Below are 19,328 nucleotides of genomic sequence, written 5' to 3'. Positions count from 1 at the left end.
CGACGGGATTAATGATGGTTTGCGATTTTGCGTTCTATATCCCTCTTTCCTCCATTTACACATGTCGGTCTTTTCTTAAGCGAGGACCTCGCTCAAAGTCTCGCTCTGACGTAACGTGCGACATTAAATGAGCTTCTGGGCCGTAGGCAGGTGCAGGTGCATCGCGCAAAGGTGAATCCTGATGCACGAAGTTTCTTTCGCGTGCGTGCATACGTGATCTTGATGAAGCACGCGCAAGCGCGAGCGCGGAATCTTGTGTCGCGAGAGTGCGTGTCATCAATATATATTCGAATTTTGCGTGACAGTTTTTATTTGTTTGCGTTACATTAAATTGCATTAAAACAGGTGTCGCGGGCATAAAAGTTACACATCGAATTAAACAAACGATATTTTACAAAAAAAAATTATAAAATGCAAATACTTTATTTTTCATATATTTAAATTGTACGAAAGTATTTAGTTATAAATATTTGTGCATACCCAAATGTACGTATTTGCAGATTTACATTTGGAATTAGATAATAACTAGCTCTATTAGCGTAAATAATTTTCTTATCCCGTTATGATGTAAGGATTTTATACCTCGATGTAATACTTTGCAACGTAATAAAATGCAGATATTTTATAACAATAAAATGAATCTTACACGACGTTGATAAAAAAAGACATTACCTAATTTTTAAAAAAATCTTAAACATTACTCGAATCTAAAACGGTAAAAATAACTCAGATGTAGTTTTCGAAAGTGTTAATATTATTTAATAAATAAACCCTATTGCTTTATAGCTCACCGCTTATCATGCGTTGTGTTTAATTTATCTATATTATGATTAAAGGCTGTTAACAAAATTGGATACCGACTTATCTTTATAATCACTTTCTTACTATTAAATGCAATTTAACGTTTAAGAATGTAGTATGTACGTATGTATTTTCGCAGATGTTTCTATATCAATTTTTTTAAATTAAAAGTATTCAGGTATAAAATATTGTTAAAAAATTGGATCGAACCGATTGGATCGTAGTCAAATATTCGATATCTTGCAAACCGACTAGCATTATCGGGGTATATTCGAGACGGCAGCTGCCATCGTAATTGGCAGCCTCGGAAGCCCGCATCTTCAAAGTGTCGTCTCATATCTCTCATCGTAATCGATGTAAAAGTTCCACGATCGAAAAACGACGAAGAATTTGCGGCACGCGTCTTATGGCGTCGTCCACACGCTGCTTAAAGAATGTAGAATTCTGAACATGACGTCACAGTTAACTTGTATTGCACGCGAGCCTTTTTTCGAAGAGAAACGTATGGTATTTATCGTAATATCTGTATCTGCTTTTATGACTCGTCCAAACGATATTGGATATTGGCAGATTAACGTCTTCGTAATTTCAAGAATTATAACGACAAAAGTTGCAATAACGCTACAATCTGTTATTCGCGCGAACGTATAAAACAGGTTTCGAGATATATGTAAATCCATGGCATGCATGTACCTTTTGTAAAAAAAAAAGCTCCGCAAAATACAAACAATGTAAAAAATTATTAGTTGGCGTCCTTGCATGTCGGAGAAGAACTCTCGTCTCTCGCGACGTTGGTTAATGTCGGAATTCGCATGTAAACATCGATCGAATTGCTATCAAAGCAATTAAAACTAAAAAAATTTTATTATTATACGTAATTCGATTGCCATAAAAAATGTATCTGAATTAGTCACCTTCTTCTTTTCACTGTATCGTACTGTATGCCTTTCATGAAATACGTCGCGCGGCCGAATACGAGTGAATTTCGTGCGAATTCCACCTGCCGTTTCGTTTCCAGGCCGACTTTTTGCTCTCTCATCTCCTCCTTTCTTAATGTATCTTTCCTCATCTTCTATTCTTACATGCCCAAAGTACATTGTATATGTACACATTGTCCGTGTATAAAATTGTTTCGTCGAAAAGTCATACTATAATTTTTGCCAAAACGAAGCGCTTTGTAAGCTTTCGAAAAATGCTCTAAATGAACAGAAAGTTAAAGATCTCTCTATCATTAAAACCTATTGACAGTAATGTAGATTAACTTCAAACTCGGTTCAATTTACTCTTCATCTTATTTTAGTTTTTAGAATTAGTAAAAGATGAAGAGTAGGTTGAACCGAGATTAAAGGTAATCTACATTGATAGAAATAGGTATTAATCGGTTCTCAAACATCTGCAGAATGAACGTTTTTCTTTTTTATAATAGCTCGGTAATTATTTTTGGTAAAAACGTAGAAAAATTCCTGAAACAATAATATAATTTTACCTAAAAATTTTATCTGAAAACCGATTGGTTTTTCATTCGATGCCATCTTGGTAATCGATTCATTATCTTGCCGGAGATAATTATAATTGAGTTACAGATATATAATTAACGCGGAGTATTGGCACTAAGAGAAACGAAAGAAGAAAGAGCGCCGTACTCGTTATCTTCAAAATCTTCTAGTTTCTTTCTCTTGTCCTTCCTCAAGCTTTCTTCTCTGTTCCCCCTTACGGGACTCATACTTATCCTTTTTTCCTCTCGAGTCCTGTCCCGTACTTTGGTATCTTTTTTGGCACGCCCCCTTTCGGGGATCCTTTTTGAGGTTTGTCCTTCGTTATTACTCGCTGAGATTATCGAGGTTTTTAGCACCTCAGAATAGTGGGCACCCTTTTCGGGTCCACTTTTTTGCGTGCGACTCGTGGATCGATCGTACCTTCTGCACGAATGAGCATCGCAGCATTTCAGGGTGACGCAGCAAATAAAGTTAATTACATTGGAACACAAACTTTATAAGTAGTCTCTGAATTTTTGCCGTAATCTAAAATATCGTTTTAGGTAATTATCATTTAGGAGAAAAAAATGCTATGCCAATTATTTAAGATATTAAAATTATGCTAGCAAGTAGAGATAACAAAGAAATTAAAAAAAAAAAAGAAATTTTTATGCAAATAATATTTCTCAATCCCATGAGAAATATTATTTGTTAAATTTTATGTTTAATTCAATTTTTTATTTATGACTTAATTGTAAAACAACTACGATGTTGTAAATCTGCTTTTACTCGAAAGAATCCAGAGAATTCTTATTATATGTATATTATAATAAATTATGATTATACAGCTGACAATGAGAGTATTTATGACAAATCTTTATATTTAAAATTTCCGAAAGATGTATCGATGATATCGCTCCTTTATTTCAAAAATGATACAATTTAAAAAATGAAGTTTCCTAGAAAAGAAATATCTATTATGTTTCAACTATAAATGGACTAATCGAATTGACAAAAGAAATATAACATGAGCAAATGCTATTTTTGTCATAAAGGAACGATATCATTCTAATATTATTCGCGCGTGAGTAAAGCTTTATAATCGGTGAAGAAAATTGCAATATTATTATACCGTGAGTCAAATTATTTCATCTCCTATACAATTCTCGTCACAATATTCATATCTTATTTTAGTTAATTAGCGGTTGTTAAAATTCATCTCGGCGACGCGAGATATGATTATCTGTCGATCGTGATTATAAGAGAAGCCTCCAGAAAAGCAAGATTCCTGCATACTTTTCTACGCGCATTTACAACCAGGTGTTGCCGCCGTGCGGGAGTACGAGTGCACATATGCATCCGAGCATTTTTATAATTAACCACAATTGCTGATAATTCGCACGGGAGACGGCGGCGGCAGCAAAAGAGAAAAGAGATTTAAGTGTTTTATCCCTCCTCCCCCTATCACTTCTCTTCACCGGGTGATGCTCCAAGTCGTGGCAGACCGGCACGACGGGGTCTCGGGGCCCCGAGAGCGCCGAAGCCCCGAACCCTTGCAGGTCACAGGTACAACGAGCGAGCTCGCGTGAGCACGTCCTTGACCGCGAGACCTTGACATCCAAGCGATTGCATCCGACCTCTCAGGGTAGACCACGTCATTTCGTGAAAGTGGAAACGTGCCGCGCCGTGCGCGTGACACCATCACACGCACACGTAAACGATACGCATGTAGTCTTGTTGCATCCCTCGCACCCGATTGCAAAAATCGCCACGGTCATCAGCTGCCTGATATTTGCATGTCAACGAGGTGCGTGTGGAATCGCGTGCCAAGAGCTCACAATAGGAGCCAGACGGAAAATTGTAGGTGGCAGCGCGCGTGTTCGCCTTCCTTGTTCCAAGAATTACTATACACTGCAATTTGCTTATGCCATAAATTTTTCGCTTGTGTAAATCTCAACATTACAATTGACAGTTTAAGGCTAACTATATTTAGGCGCGCGGCTATCTTACGATAAAGAATATAATATAATTTTGCCGATTTGCGCCGACGGAAGTAAGAATGATTTTATTCAATTAATTGCTGACATCAAAATTTCAATTTTAATTTCCATTTTTATTTTAAATCACATTATCTATGTAGTTATTGTCGAAAAATATATTAGTATTAACCAGATTCTTTGTGTTATACTGTTTGTTTAATAAGTAGATCTGCAGTACTCTTCTCTCTCTCTCTCTCTCTCTCTCTCTCTCTCTCTCTCTCTCTAGACGAATTTAATATTGAATAAAAAGACGAATTTAGATACAAAATTAATTGTTTCATTTTTCGATGCCGCCGGCTACATGGATAGTGTAAATGAAGTTTCAATCGGTGAATGCATCTCCATGATATTTCATCGTTACCGGTATCCGACGCGGTTCAAGGAGAAAGGTCTACCGTCTTTCTTATTTCTCGCGCAGCGTCTTGTTCTCCGACTAATGTATTCAAGGCCCTTTAAGATTTAATCGATTAATGTGTAAGGATACGATTCGATCCTTAACGTGGTCTACCATCGCACAGGGAAAAGAATTTCACAATGAAGGTAAACCTACGATCTCTCTGCTTAATCCCCCGATGCTTGTAATTAAGGTGTAATTAAGGTTATCCCGAAATATCTGATATCCTTCGACGTGCTTCACCCGGTTGCACACGGTGACAATTTAGATAACGTCGTCAAAAAATCACCACGTCGGCGGTATATACGGTAGCAGGTAGGTATACCGTGGAAAAAAATTTTTCCCTCGCGGCACACACCCTTAGACACCTGAAAAATCCGAGAAGTCATAAAGCGACCAAACAAGTTTGGTCATTGTTTGCAAAAGAATCTTTGCGAAGAAATCAACGAAAGAAGAAGAAATATATTGTCTTCATCGAAAAGCTTGAGAGTTTTGAAAACTGCAAGCGATAAGACGAATTTGCGTTTCAAATTTGATGTTCGACCTTAGTTTCCTCTCTCTTCCTAATCTTGAATATATATAACAGTGTGCAAACTGGATTTAATATTAGCCGGCGATAAAATGTGACGCGATAGAAAGCTGAATGGAATCATTGTCGAATGGCAACCATGACGGTACAGGATGTAGTATTATGACGCAACATCATAGAGCAATTCCTGTACCAAAAGAAACACCTACTATCAGTATGTAAGTATCCTTTTTAAAGTTTTATCTATATAAAAAAATGCTACTAAGAATCGAAATTAAACGATGTGTTCATTATTTAATATTCTACGTATATATAAGTACTGTCGGTCAATCAAGCTTCCCTTATAAAAGGATCATCGACTCGTGTAGTAGCATTTGGAAGCCGGTCCTCATATTTTCTCCCACAGATATCGCCGTTTCGAATCATCGGTGACGATCAACGGTAGCTCTCGATTGAGCTCGGCCTTTCAACGACCGGCCGAGCTCGTGGAGGATCATGATTCCGTCTTTTGTCGGGCACGAAAAATTCCTGCGAGACGTTCGTCGGTGTACAGATAGTCTAACCAGATAGTTCCGCAAGCGCGCGTCTCTCTGTCTCCTCCCCCGGATGGCGTTCCCTTTGTGCGTTCACGTGAAAAATGACTCGTCGAATGATCCGCCACAGAAGGACGCAGGTCCACCTCGGGATTATATCAAGGTACACAGGACCGCTCGCACGATAAATCTTCACCGAGAAGAATCGTCGTGCTGATCGTCCATCCACGATCTTGGATCTTGCGACAATGCCTTTTTTATGCGTAAAATCAACGATGAGAGAAACCGCGATTACGTTGGACTGAAGTCCAAGCCAGCGAATTCGATAGATGTATAATAATAAGACAACAAATTACTTAAATATTTTTATTGCATTATACTTTGTATATTAATTATGGTGTCATGGGTCCAATTAAGTTTACTTTATATATCTGTACCAATATGTAATATAGGTATCATTAATGGATTCAAACTATATAATTGTAAAATTACAAATGTATTATATTTATCGACAAATATAATATAGTTTGTAATTTAACAGATCTATTGTTGTATTAATAAATTAAAGAATTTTTAAACCATGCATATATTTATATAGACAAATTAAGATCTAAATTAATATTAGTGCAATTTTAGTGTAATAATATTTTCTAACTATTATATTGACATCTGCGATGACAAGGCTGACTAATCGTAAGAACATCTTTGACATCTTTGAATAGATTGAATAATTTCATTGTAGATTAAAGATAAATTTTTATTACGTATATAAAAAATAAAAAAATATTTACAGTAAGATGAAGAGAATTCAACATATGTGTAAAAAACTTGAGAGAGAGAGAGAGAGAGAGAGAGAGAGAGAGAGAGAAAGAGAGAGATTCGATATAGTCATCATGAAAAATCGTAATTGTCTATGCGGGTAGTTGATTGCAGCTGTGGACGACATTATTAATGCAAGTTTACCATATCAGGTTTTCATATGTATAAGTGTATGATTTTTATATCGACTGGTTATCTCACTCTCCATCGAGAAAGGCGGCAAGTTTCAAAAATATCTATAATTAAAGCAACATCTCGTAAAGGATTGAAATCGCAACCTATCAAAAAGACAACTTGTGTTACGCTTCATCCTTGTACGTCGCGCGCGATATATGCCGGTTTGCGAAAAAAACGTTCTCAGTGAGACCGGCAAGGTTGCTCGCGTGAGGCATGGAAAACCGCAACCGGGCGGTTCGCGTGGAACGTGTCGTGGATCATTAATCAGCATGGCGATGCGCTCGCGGCGGCCAATGGAGCCGTAAAGCCTTTGTCGTTTTATGCTTAAACGAGGGGATTATGCACCGGTCGTCACGGCAATTGCATTCGTTCGCGCGAGTATATCCGTCGCGTCGCGCCGTCGTAATTGCAACGTTACATGCGTACGCAATTCACCGGGTTCTTCTGATACGCAAATAACGTATTTACTTCAATGTGACATCCTGAATATACTCTGAGTGGGATTCTATAATCCCACCCTTCGATTGACAAGAATGATGAGACAACTCTCGGTTGACCTCGAGGACCTCCCGCAGAGCGCGAAATTCCGGAATCAAGGCTGGCAAACGAAGACGAGGAACAAAGTGAAAAATAAATCGAAACTGAATTTTCTCCATCATATATGTATGTGTATGTATATACACATGTATGTATATACGTATATGAATATGTAGATATAATAACTGTGTGCATTAATTATGTATATACCGCGTCTTTCTATCTTAAAAATTAATTTCATAACATTACGTGACAATATATCATGTCGCTAAAAACAAAATATTTTTTTTATAAACTTAAGATATGTTTATTTATTTATTGATATCTTGATGTAAACGTATATATACATGCGGGTGGCATTTTATCTTACGAATTAATTCATCGCAACGAAACTCGCTACAGTCGCGCGTTTTTTTTTTCTTTCTTCTTCTTCTTTGAGATGGGATTCAGGAAGGATGAGTTGGAAAGATAAATTCTGATAAGTACGTTGTCAAAAATTTTTATGCATCTTTGTTTAAAGTTGGCCGTCCATTAACGCGCGTGCTTGGATGCAAAGAGCAGTTCAATTATGGTATGATAAGTACATATCCTCTTCTCGATAATTATAATTGGCGCTATCTTAATAACGCACACCGTTTATTCAAGTATTTAATATCGATATGATTATGTAGCTTCTTTATACACTAATCAATTCCTCTTTTCATATATTTCTTATAAATTATTTATTTTTATTACCTACTCATCAAAATATTTACCAAATAAACTAATAATTAAACATTATAATCTTTTTTTCACACGATGTTCATTAACTGATTAATTGTTAACATCTAACTGATTCGGTAATCAATTTGGTAATTTTCTACTTATTGCACAATCTTTCTAACGATTATATAAAATGTTTTAATCTCTATTCTTCTTTGTTAAAGGCTTAAAAAAATCTTTGAAATATTTAATACAAATAAATTAACCAACAATGTCTCGGTATCCGGCCAACCTGCTGCGACATATGTTAGGTACGTTGGTTCATACATCAATACGCACTACCTACATTCGTTTGCGCGCCATATGTGTCGCTGATTATATTCTGTTCAGCAACCCCACATGACCCTTCACGAAATAGACGCATGCATGAGTAAATTCTCTCCCTCGAACTACCCTTCTCAACTCCCTGCCCATTCCAGAACATTGAAGTATTTGTACATTACATATGCGAGCCGGTGTCGACCTGCCGACACGTAAAAACACACATTTTCGAGGCAAATCTATGTCGTATGTGTCAAATCTAATTTTTTACGAATTCAATTACGATGATGTTATGTTTACTGTACAATAAAAAACACGACATTTTCACAAATATAATTAATAATCTTCCTTATAAAAAGTCATTAAAATCATAAAATTATTCAAAATTAATTAGTTGCAACATAAACTGTACGCTTATATTCAGTATATTTATACACATATATTTGTGCACAGTACTTGAAATTTATAAAAAAAGCACAGGTTATCATATACCATGATGAGATTCGTTATTAGATGTCTTTATTATTATAAATGATCTTTGTGACGATGCGTTTTGCTTGATGAACGTAATTTTTCGAAAACGATTATTATCGACCTTGTCGCTGTTATAAAGCATATGCAGTTAATTAGGGATCTAGAAAAATTCTCTTTATGCATGACGTATATATACACAGCGTTTTACAAAAGTAATTTAATTTCACAATATTCAAAAATAACGAATAGATATATATGTATATATAATATATGTACCTGTATCGGGTGTATATATATATATATATATATATACATATATACCTGACACGTAAAAAGTATTTCACATCAGAGTTCCTATATTGAAAATATAGGAACAAACTACAACTATTATTATCATTTATATACTTAGATACTTGTTAAACTGTTTATGGTAACGTGTAATCGACACAAATCAGCACCGGTATATTATTACAACAACGTATTATAGAACTAAACTGCTCTAAACGCCTCCGTCGTGAAAATGATGGAGAACAAAAGGGCTGAGAGAAATTGTAACAACTGCATAGTGCATCCACGATCCATACTTCATCCGACCAATCAGAAAGCCCCCTAATCTCTATGATCGCGCGGGACAATGATCCGAACGATCTAACATCTAAGGCCGTGCCTGAGGCGCCTGCAACGCGCTGTTGCATTGGAATCGACGCATACTGCAAGGATTGACTCGGAGAACACAAACGTGGCATCGTTCATCTCGCCACTCGACACGGTAATTAATTCCACAGTAATTAGCGGCGAAGTGTTTGGTAAGAGAGAATCGAGAGAAAGGCTCCAAGGAATATAATTACGGAATAAATTCTAATTCAGAGGTTTAAGGCTATCACGAATTTACTTTTGTTCTCTTTCTCTCTCTCTCTTTCTTACTCAAAAAAATCATCGCCCTATTCTTTACATATGCGATCACTCAAATTCTTTGACATCACGCTTAGTGGTGCTTTCGAATTCCTTTCTCTTTTTCAGATTAAATGACATTTGTAGTTTTTGTTTCATTAATCAAATACATAATTAAATAATAATATATAATTAAATACATAGAGTTAACGTTTTGAGAATGGGAGTCTATTTTTTAAATCTTACAGCTTTTCCTTAAGATTTGTTATAACTTTTTTTTCATTTTATTTCTTACCTCAAAATATGACACTGTTTTAGCGCCATTACAGTGGCTTTTCTATCCTGTAAAGGTTAAATACATAGCAATTATTTATTATGCCAATTATATGTAACAAATATATATATAAATATTCATATAATTTAATATTTAAAAACATAATGCTAATGCCATTCGTATCATCAATCCTAAAGAAATGAAAGAATATTATTTTTTTTTTGTTGATATTAATTAATTCAAATTCAGTAAAGACAGAGTAAGATGTGAAATTTATATTAATAGTGAGTTGTAAAATTTATATTGCACATTAAATCTTGTGAGCTTTTTGTTAACAATTTACTCATTCTGAAACATTCGTATTTTCAATGCTTCTCGAGACGTGCTATTTCTTTTGCGTTCCTGTACGTTTCCTTATCAAAAGTTTCAAAGCGCGCATCTATTATCTATCTAAACCGTCGAACGTCCGCCTGACGTTTATTTATTCACGTAGGAATGTCCAGCGAAAACCTTACCGCCCTATAACGCTCCCTCACGCGTCGCCTTTTCGACAAGGAGAAAGACAGATCGACGAAGAGAGACGGAAAGAACCGCCAGAATCGAAAGGGAGAAAAAAAAAGAAACGAGGAGAGCATATACCTGTTCCACGCGCGAGCACGCACACGCAAACGCGTATGCGTACAGAAACGCGACTCCTCACGCGTGTATGCACGCACGCACATCCCCCACACAAACGCCCTTAAGCACGAGGCCCGAGCAAGAACGCGTGCGCCCTCGTACACGTATGCATGCACGCATGCAGACGCACGCTCCGTTCGGTGAGGATAAAACCGGACGAATGGAAGAAGGGAGAGCCGGTGGATGGGAGTAGGCGCGCGCCACGAATGTGAGGAAGGGAGGACGGCTCGCGTCTCTTCCCCTTCCCCTTTGTCGTCATACATGTCTTCTTTACTAGTGACGGCAGTGAGCGCGATATCATTGGTTCCATTTCTTTCGGATTCAGTATATCCAAAAATGAGAAAAATTTTCTTAGTACTATTTACATTTGCACCCCTATGCATTATCTGTTACCCCTTTCACAGTTCTTAATGTTTTGTGAAGAAACTGGACTTTTCTCTCCTGATAAATTATTGAAGTGCAGCTTATTTTTATGTACATTTCAATTCAATTTTTATGTACATTTTCAATTCAATTAACAATATATTGATTATTAAAATTTTCAAAGAATTCTTAATTTTTTTCCAGTGTTTTGCAATGCACTTTTTAAACTATGTGCTATATAAGACGAAAACACGTGCCGCAGTCGTGCCCATCGCTATCCTCTTCTGCCGCTACTCTCCCCACTGTTGCAGTCGTCTCGGGTACTCGTATGTTCCGTGCCACCGGGCTCCCTTACCCTCCTCCGATACCTCTTCGTCTTCTGCACAGCTTCTCTACAGCTACAGCCGCAGACCTCTCCATCTCCTCCCACTCCTTGTTCCTCATCATTCTTCTTCTTCTTCTTCTACGGCTTCTGTCTTCGTCATGTGTTCTACACTTCGCTTTCTCGCCATCTCCCTCAGTCGACTTGCCCGGGCCCTCGGACCAGCTTTTCTTTCTCCCGGTAACTGTTCAAATTTCGATTCCCGAGACACCACGAGATCGGTGGGGATGTGGACCCTTCGTATGCGTGCGCCAGTGTCTCTCACATGAGGATCGCGAAACAGAATTAGATATATGAATATTGGGCCTTATTGTATTGGAACTATTCAATGAAAATTAATTTCTTCATAAACAAATTTTGCATAGCCTGCGAATTAATTCTTATTTGTAGATAACAAATACGTTGCAAAAACGTTCTTTAAAATAATGATATGAACTATGGTATCAAAATTTTTTAATATTCTTTCCCTTGCCTTTCATACTTTCTTTAACTTTTCCTAATATTATTTTAACTCTATCAAAATGCAAATTATTTATATTTCTTGCAACATATATATTTTCAAGTCATGTTTTTATTGCACATAACATATGAATTTTGTTTCCATATAAAGAGGAACTTGGATAAAAAGAAAATAGAAGAATATAGTTAATATTATATATATATATATATATATATACGAGAGTTAATTGCCTAGTCGTAAACATAATAAAAAAATGAGTTTGTAAGCCATATCTCTCAATTTATCTTTTTCTAGCATTTGCTTATCAATCTGTCAACTACTTTGACGGCACACGCCAACGATAAGTCCTATCATATTGATAACGCGGTGTGCTCCGAAAAGCAAATCGGTAAACAGATCGGGATAGTAACGGTGTACCAGTAAGGACGACCGAAGATGAGAATCTCGGGCAGCGTAGGGCCTTTGGGACCGTAGTAGTGGGGAATCACAAGGGTATGAGGCACTGCGGGCCGGTAAAACGGGGGAAGGGGAGAAGACGGGGGTTTAGGACCCGAGATCGAGTGCGCGTGGGGATAGGCGCGTGCCCGACCCGGGGTATATAAGGCCCCGAACCCTCATTGGCTAGGCATTTCGGGAGCCAGAATCGTACCGAGAGCATCGAGGGTGCGGTTTAATTTTTCTTCCCACGCTTTTCTTTTCGGTCGAGTAAACCATACACGCTTTCGTCTGTTTTTCTTACTCTTTATAATCGCGCTTCCTACGAGGTGTTAACGAGTAGTATCGACCTCTCCTCGACGAAGTTTCTCTTCGATACGTCGAGCAGTGTACATCGCACGAAGGTCGCCTGGCACGCGCTGCTACAATTCCTGCTCCCGAGTAGTGGGGGGATTCGGATCCGTGATATGACCTTAGTGGGGTCCAAGGAGGAGAGCGTTCTGCCCATCATGCTAAGTGTGCAGCAGCAACATCACCACCATGGCCTTCACGCCACTTCGAGCGCGCAGACCCATCGCGGCAACGTGATAGTCTCCACCAACAGTATGCCAACCAACAACAGTACTCTACAACACGGATGCAAGCGATCCAAGATCTACGGTCAAGCAACTGGACCTTATGGCACGGTACCACATCAGCCTGCCTCGGTGGCTAGGCGAAACGCGCGTGAGCGCAACAGGGTAAAACAGGTGAACAACGGGTTCGCCACTTTGAGACAACATATACCACAGACAGTAGCACAAGCACTAGGAAGTAGTACTGCTGGTACTCATGGAGGATCCAGAGCTGGCAGTAAGAAATTATCTAAAGTGGAGACCTTGAGGATGGCAGTGGAATACATCAGGAGTCTTCAACGTCTTCTAGAAGAACACGATGGTGGCTCCGAGTCCATCGGATCTTCGCCCACTTCTTCAACATCCTCCAACTCTGAAAATGGAGTGAGTTCCGATTCTAATCATTCGGCGGAATTAAGACTACGAGGTAGCATCACCGGGGAGATCCGTCATCACGGTAGTCCACATGGATCTGATCTCCGACATCAACACCTTAGGCAGAACCCAAGTCCAACGACTTTTGTCCCGACAACATGCTCGGAGACGTCGAGTTCACCAACGCCAAGCTTCGTCTCCGAAACTTCGTCAGCCGGAAGTCAAGGTTACAGCACACCTGGCACTCTTTACGCGACGCATTCTGACAGTTACGATAATTACGAGCCAATGAGCCCGGAGGACGAAGAGTTGCTAGATGTCATCTCCTGGTGGCAACAAAGTCAGTGAGGATGTCGATGTCGCTGGTCTCTACATCCTTCTGAAGGTTGGTGTCGTGATCTGATGTTTTTTTCTTGTAGTTATAACTTCGGATCATTCACGTTGCAAGGTCTTGTGGTCTCAGAGTTGCATCGCGTGTCATAATTGTGAATGTTAGTTTTATGTCATCTTACTAAAAAAATTTTTGTGACTCAGTTGATTGTGAATCTTGTGATGTTGTATATCAAACATAATTTTATTGCAATTTTTTATTAGTATATTTTTATCATCTTCATTTTTAATTTTCTGAATAAGTTGTTTTTAGATAAAATTTTTCAGATAACGTCACAATCTTCTTTAAAACAATTAATCTAAGAATTAATAATTGATTTTTGACAAATGTCATTGACACAATGATATTCGATCATGATTTCTCAAAAAATATTCTTTTTTTGTGTTTACCACCCTCACCAATTGACAAACATTCCGTTCACGGGGGAATATCTCGCTACGTTACCGGGAAGCTTAAAGAAATTTCCGAGTAAATTTGTGACCTTGCCCCCTTACAATGGCGCGCACGAACCCTCGCTGAAACCATTCAAATCGCAGACTCCATTCAGAGGGGCACCGCGTATACATTCGAGGAGCGACGCTTTTGTACCGCGATTTCTTTCACGGTACGTTAATGCACATACATGTGTGCGTGAGTGTCGGTCCCTCTTCTACCGTTTTTTTCCCGACTCCACCCCGCCCCTCGTCCTTCAGCGACGTTTCCAAGTCGCTCGATCCGATCATCGGGGACCACCTTTTTTCGGTTGGATATGTACATTGTATAAAGTAAGCTCAACGTTTAATAAAAATGAAATATCATAAAGATTGTTTCAATTTCTCACATTGAAGATTATAATATTGCTCTAATAAGAATTATTAAATATATAACAAATTCGAAGTAAAAATATATAAGAGAGGAGTATAATAATAGTTCAAAGACCTCAACAAATCGCGAATATAGAAGAAATTTGATTGTCTTTCAAAGCTCGAGTTTAGCTCTAATCTTGATGGACGTAACTTTCGGATCTCTCGTCACATTCTATATGCGTGTGTGTATGTGTGTGTGTGTGTGTGTGTGTGTGTGTGTGTGTGTGTGTGTATGTGTGTATGTGTGTATCTTCCCTTATCCTCATCTTTCACTTTTCTCCTGTCCCCCATCTTTCTTTATCCACGTCCCGTTCCACCTCTCTTTTTCACGAGGACGATTTCGTTTGCCGCGTTTAACTTGAATGCATCTTTCAAGATATTCCCGTCCCTCGTTTGTCGGTTTTTGAACCGGTACGTTCTCTCTCTCTTCTTCACTCCTTTCCACTTTTTCTCTCGCTTTTGCCCACGAAGAGCGTGCAGGACTCCTTTGCAGTAAAACTGCCCTTACCTGAAATCATCCCCTGCTTCTTCCATCTCGTATACCTGCAGGGCTTCTTTTTTATCATCCTTTACCAACGAGAAACTCGCGATCTATTCGGATGAATCGATATCATACTGAAAGCGCAAGCATTGAATGTCGTCTTTGGATCGCATCATTCGCGTAAAATTTTGTGTATAACGTGTCCAAAGTATACAATATATATGTATTATATATGTGCGTATATATAACAAGAAAATGAAGGAATATTTATAAAATTGTATATATATATGCGCCTATATATATATATATATGCGCCATCTAATTCTATAAATATTCTTTTAATTTCTTTACTCAAATAAAAATCATTGTCTCATATGTTAATAATATTGAATACGCACATCTAATAGAAACTCTTCCATTTTTTGTTACAGCAATGACCAAATGCAAAGGCACGCGTGTAGGTCAAAAATCAAAAACAATGCAAACAAGAGAAATAAAGGTAAACGAAGAAAGCGGCTGTTGCATTAACTATAATCTAGTCATATTACTTTGCACTTTGTCGTCTGAACTACGTAAAATATGTTATTCTCTTTTATATAAATGAGAAAGATCTTTGGAAATATATTGTCTCTAAAATTATGTCGTATATTGATAACGAACAATTTTGAAATGTACAATTAGAAGTAGTACTTCAAAAATACATGATAAATGCATTGCAATTTCTAATTATGTTAGCTTTCTATTTTGTAATTTATTATGGCGAAAACGTTTTCTCATATTTCACTATCCAAAAGTAAATATAAGATAAGGGGCGTATCTATACAATTATTTATTCAGGATGACTCACTCATCTTAACGTCTTCAAATTATATTTTAACTATTTATTGCGTAACAAAAATATTTTTAAAATAAAAGTAGCATGGTTTTGAGAAAAACGCAAAAATTTCACCGAAGAAATGTCGAAATTTGACATGGAATACATTTTTACTTTAGCTTAATATTCTTACATACAAAATTGAAAAGTCGACTTATATAAAAAGTCACATGATTTCATTTAATGATTGGAAGCAACTTCATAGAACAAATTTACGCTATGAGATGTTTCTCTCGAAATCGTGTAGTTTTTTCATTCAAAATATTTCAATGAATAGTTCACTAATAATAATTTGAGATCGTTTTTAAAAAGAGATCCGTCGACAGGAATTATGATTATTATTGTGTACATAAAAATAATTATATACTAATTTTATATATATTATATTATATATTACATTTACATTTATATATTATATTGTATTATATATTGTATTACATTATATTATTATTACACAATAATAATAATTATACATATATGTATATATATGTTAAAGTGATTAATTCACAAGCGGTAATTCTATAAAATCTGTAGCGATTCTATGGAATCACTGGCTATGTCAGCGAACGTAAGCGTTAGTGCTGTCAGTATTCAGATATTCGAGTATTTCGAACGTTACTCATGTACATAAATATTTAATTATTTTTTATATAACTGCATTGCATACTTATATATATTATTATATTTACATTATTATAATTATAATTATGTTGTTATATTATTATGTAATAGTTATTTACAGTGCTGTTAGTATGAGTCGAGTAATCTCTGTACCAAGTACCTATCCATTACTCAAATTCAAAGAAATTACATGTGTATTCAGATACATTATATTAAGTTACATTATTTTTGGACAGAACTTCGACATCTGTGGCTAACCAGTTCCTATTTTTTCCTCTGTGTAGATATTCATCTAATGTGTCCCAACTATATAAATTGGTAATAATAAAAGCGATATAACATTATAACATTAAGATTATATATGTTTATATGGATTATTTATGCGTTTTAGGGATTGAATAGCATTATCTATCTTAAAAAAACGTTCAGAGAGTAATGCTATACATTTTTTTATATTTGTTAAAATATAATATTATTCTCTGATTGAACGTGTCTTTTCATGGATTGTCTTTCTTAAAATATAAACGTATGTATACGATATAAAATCGAGATATAATCTCGTCGTTATTCATTTGAAGTAAATTTATTTTGGAATAAATACGCAAGTACCTAAGTAACATTCAAAATGCCTATAAACCTGACTATTGACAGCACTAATAATTTGTACAATGCGCCGTAACTTATGTATGAAAGAAAAATGGATGAATCACACACAATCGAGCAAACTTGTGTACTCGCCCGGAGCGAATCGATCGATGTTTCGCGATCAATATTATCTTCTTGTAAATAAAAAAAAACATTGTAATAAGATTTAACGATTTGTTAAATATAAAGAATGACGTTACGAATAACTTTACAGGATTGTTATTTGTCAAGCTACCCTGACTCCAATTCCATATATTACATTTAAAATATATTTTTCATTTACTTATATACTTATTTGATTTCCTTTATCAGGAGACACGTCTCGCATCAAATATATTTTTCAAATATACTTTTAATTAGAATATCTTTTCATAAAGGAGAGTCACTACACACACATTTAACTATAGAATACATTTATAATTGTTTGAAATAAAAAATTCTAGAAAAATTTAATTTTAATTTAATTTGAAAAATGGTAAAAGAATAGAGAATGAAAGAACAGTTGCGGAAAAGAATATGATTAAAATCCATCACAAACACGTATAGAGGCACTATATAATTGCGCATTTTTTTTGTTTTCGTAATATTTCCAATTTTAGTAAGTCTCATAAAATACTTATTACTGCGATAAGATTATAACGGCTGTTCGAATTCGTGACAAAATTGTGCGTGTATTATTATCTTAAGTACGCCCCGTTCCACTGTAAATTATGTATAATTACTTGTATCCAATTCTGCAGGTGCAAGAAATGTTTTGTTTTAGTCATTTGGCTATAAATTGGTAATTTATGAATAAATTTCAATTCTGCACCTGCACTTAATACAGATTAATTAATGAGAAACAGCTATAAAAGAGAACTTAACACCTGTCATACATTTTCCAAAACTTAGCATTCTTTCAGAAATTGCATGTATTGACCAAAGAAGTTGATGATATCATAACGCAGAAAAGAATTGGTCTCGATTATTTTTGTTAGTGTTCCTATGTCTTCCTGAGTAAATAATACGCGAAAATAACAGTAATTTCCCCATCGTACACCTTTTTAGCTATCTCAGGATTTTTAAAACCGCAAAACGACTGAATTAGCATTAAAGATTTGCAAATGACTTATCAAATTCAACGCGTCAATCTAGCAGTATCACTACGAATCATAAAAATGGTATATTATAAAAAAAATTAAAATATTTAAATTACTATACAAATATATCTTTAAATATTGATTATAGACGTACGAGTTCTTACGAACCGTATAAATTAATAATGAGTCATATTAGAATTATTATTTTTGACTCTTTTCGGAAACTTTTTCATATACACTTAAATTTTTTAATACTCATTTTAAATATCTCTTAGTATTTCAGATTTAATATATTAAAAGACAGATTTTATGCAACTTTAACTGTGTATTCTCTTTATTCTCTCATCTCTTATTCACTTATCTATCTCGACGAACTAAGAATATGAAGAGGAACAATAATCGAAGTTTAAGAGAGCACACGGTAACTGATCGTGAGCCTGTCTTACCGGTACAACAAGTTAAAAGGCAAGTTGCCTCAATGGCGAATTAAAATTAGATCCGTTTGACCGGTGAGGATTCTTGCCAAAAACAACTAATAACTAGTCTTCGTAGTTGCCCTGCTAGTTCAGACTCTTTCAAATTGGATTTAAAGTTCAAGGATGGAACTCATTGTGAATATATATCTATATATATATATATATTGTATATCATTATTTCATAAGATCGACATATAATTCTTTATTATCAAATTTGATTTAACATAGTTTTTAAACATATAAATTTCAAAACACTTAAAGTCTCTCATTAATTACAGATTTTGTTTACATGTATTAACTCTCATTTAACAAATTTTTTTGCATTTTTATATTCTAATAAAATACAAAAAATAAATAGTCTTATTGTAATTAATCAATTTTCTAAAATTTTAATTTCGATATCCTATTTGAAAGAGTCTGCAATTTCGTATATATTTGCTGCATAAGAATCAATGCATTATTATAATTTTGCAACATGTACGCGTTTCCGAATGTAACTATTTGCTCACCCCGAAGAATATATTTTTACAGTACAAAAATACAAATCGTAACAATCCATTTTCGGACAAACTACACACAAAAAAAAAGAAAAAACAGATTGATCGTTAAGAGGTCAACTAGAAAAAGAGGCGATAGCGTGCGT

General features: G+C 35.8%; 1 protein-coding gene across 1 annotated transcript; it reads left to right on the top strand.

The window, feature by feature from the left end:
* The first annotated feature begins 12,495 nt into the window (after positions 1-12,495).
* LOC108721894 (achaete-scute complex protein T3) lies at positions 12,496-15,500 on the top strand. The gene is made up of 2 exons (XM_018446687.1): positions 12,496-13,658; positions 15,422-15,500. The coding sequence occupies exon 1, from the start codon at positions 12,752-12,754 to the stop codon at positions 13,619-13,621; it is 870 nt and encodes a 289-aa protein (XP_018302189.1). The 5' UTR covers positions 12,496-12,751; the 3' UTR covers positions 13,622-13,658; positions 15,422-15,500.
* Positions 15,501-19,328: the final 3,828 nt, after the last annotated feature.

This window comes from Mycetomoellerius zeteki, unplaced genomic scaffold, assembly GCF_001594055.1.
Source record: "Mycetomoellerius zeteki isolate Tzet28-1 unplaced genomic scaffold, Tzet1.0 scaffold188, whole genome shotgun sequence".
Classification (NCBI taxonomy): Eukaryota; Metazoa; Arthropoda; class Insecta; order Hymenoptera; family Formicidae; genus Mycetomoellerius; species Mycetomoellerius zeteki.
Note: the sequence above shows the minus strand (reverse complement) of the source record. Positions and strands in the feature narration are given on the sequence as shown.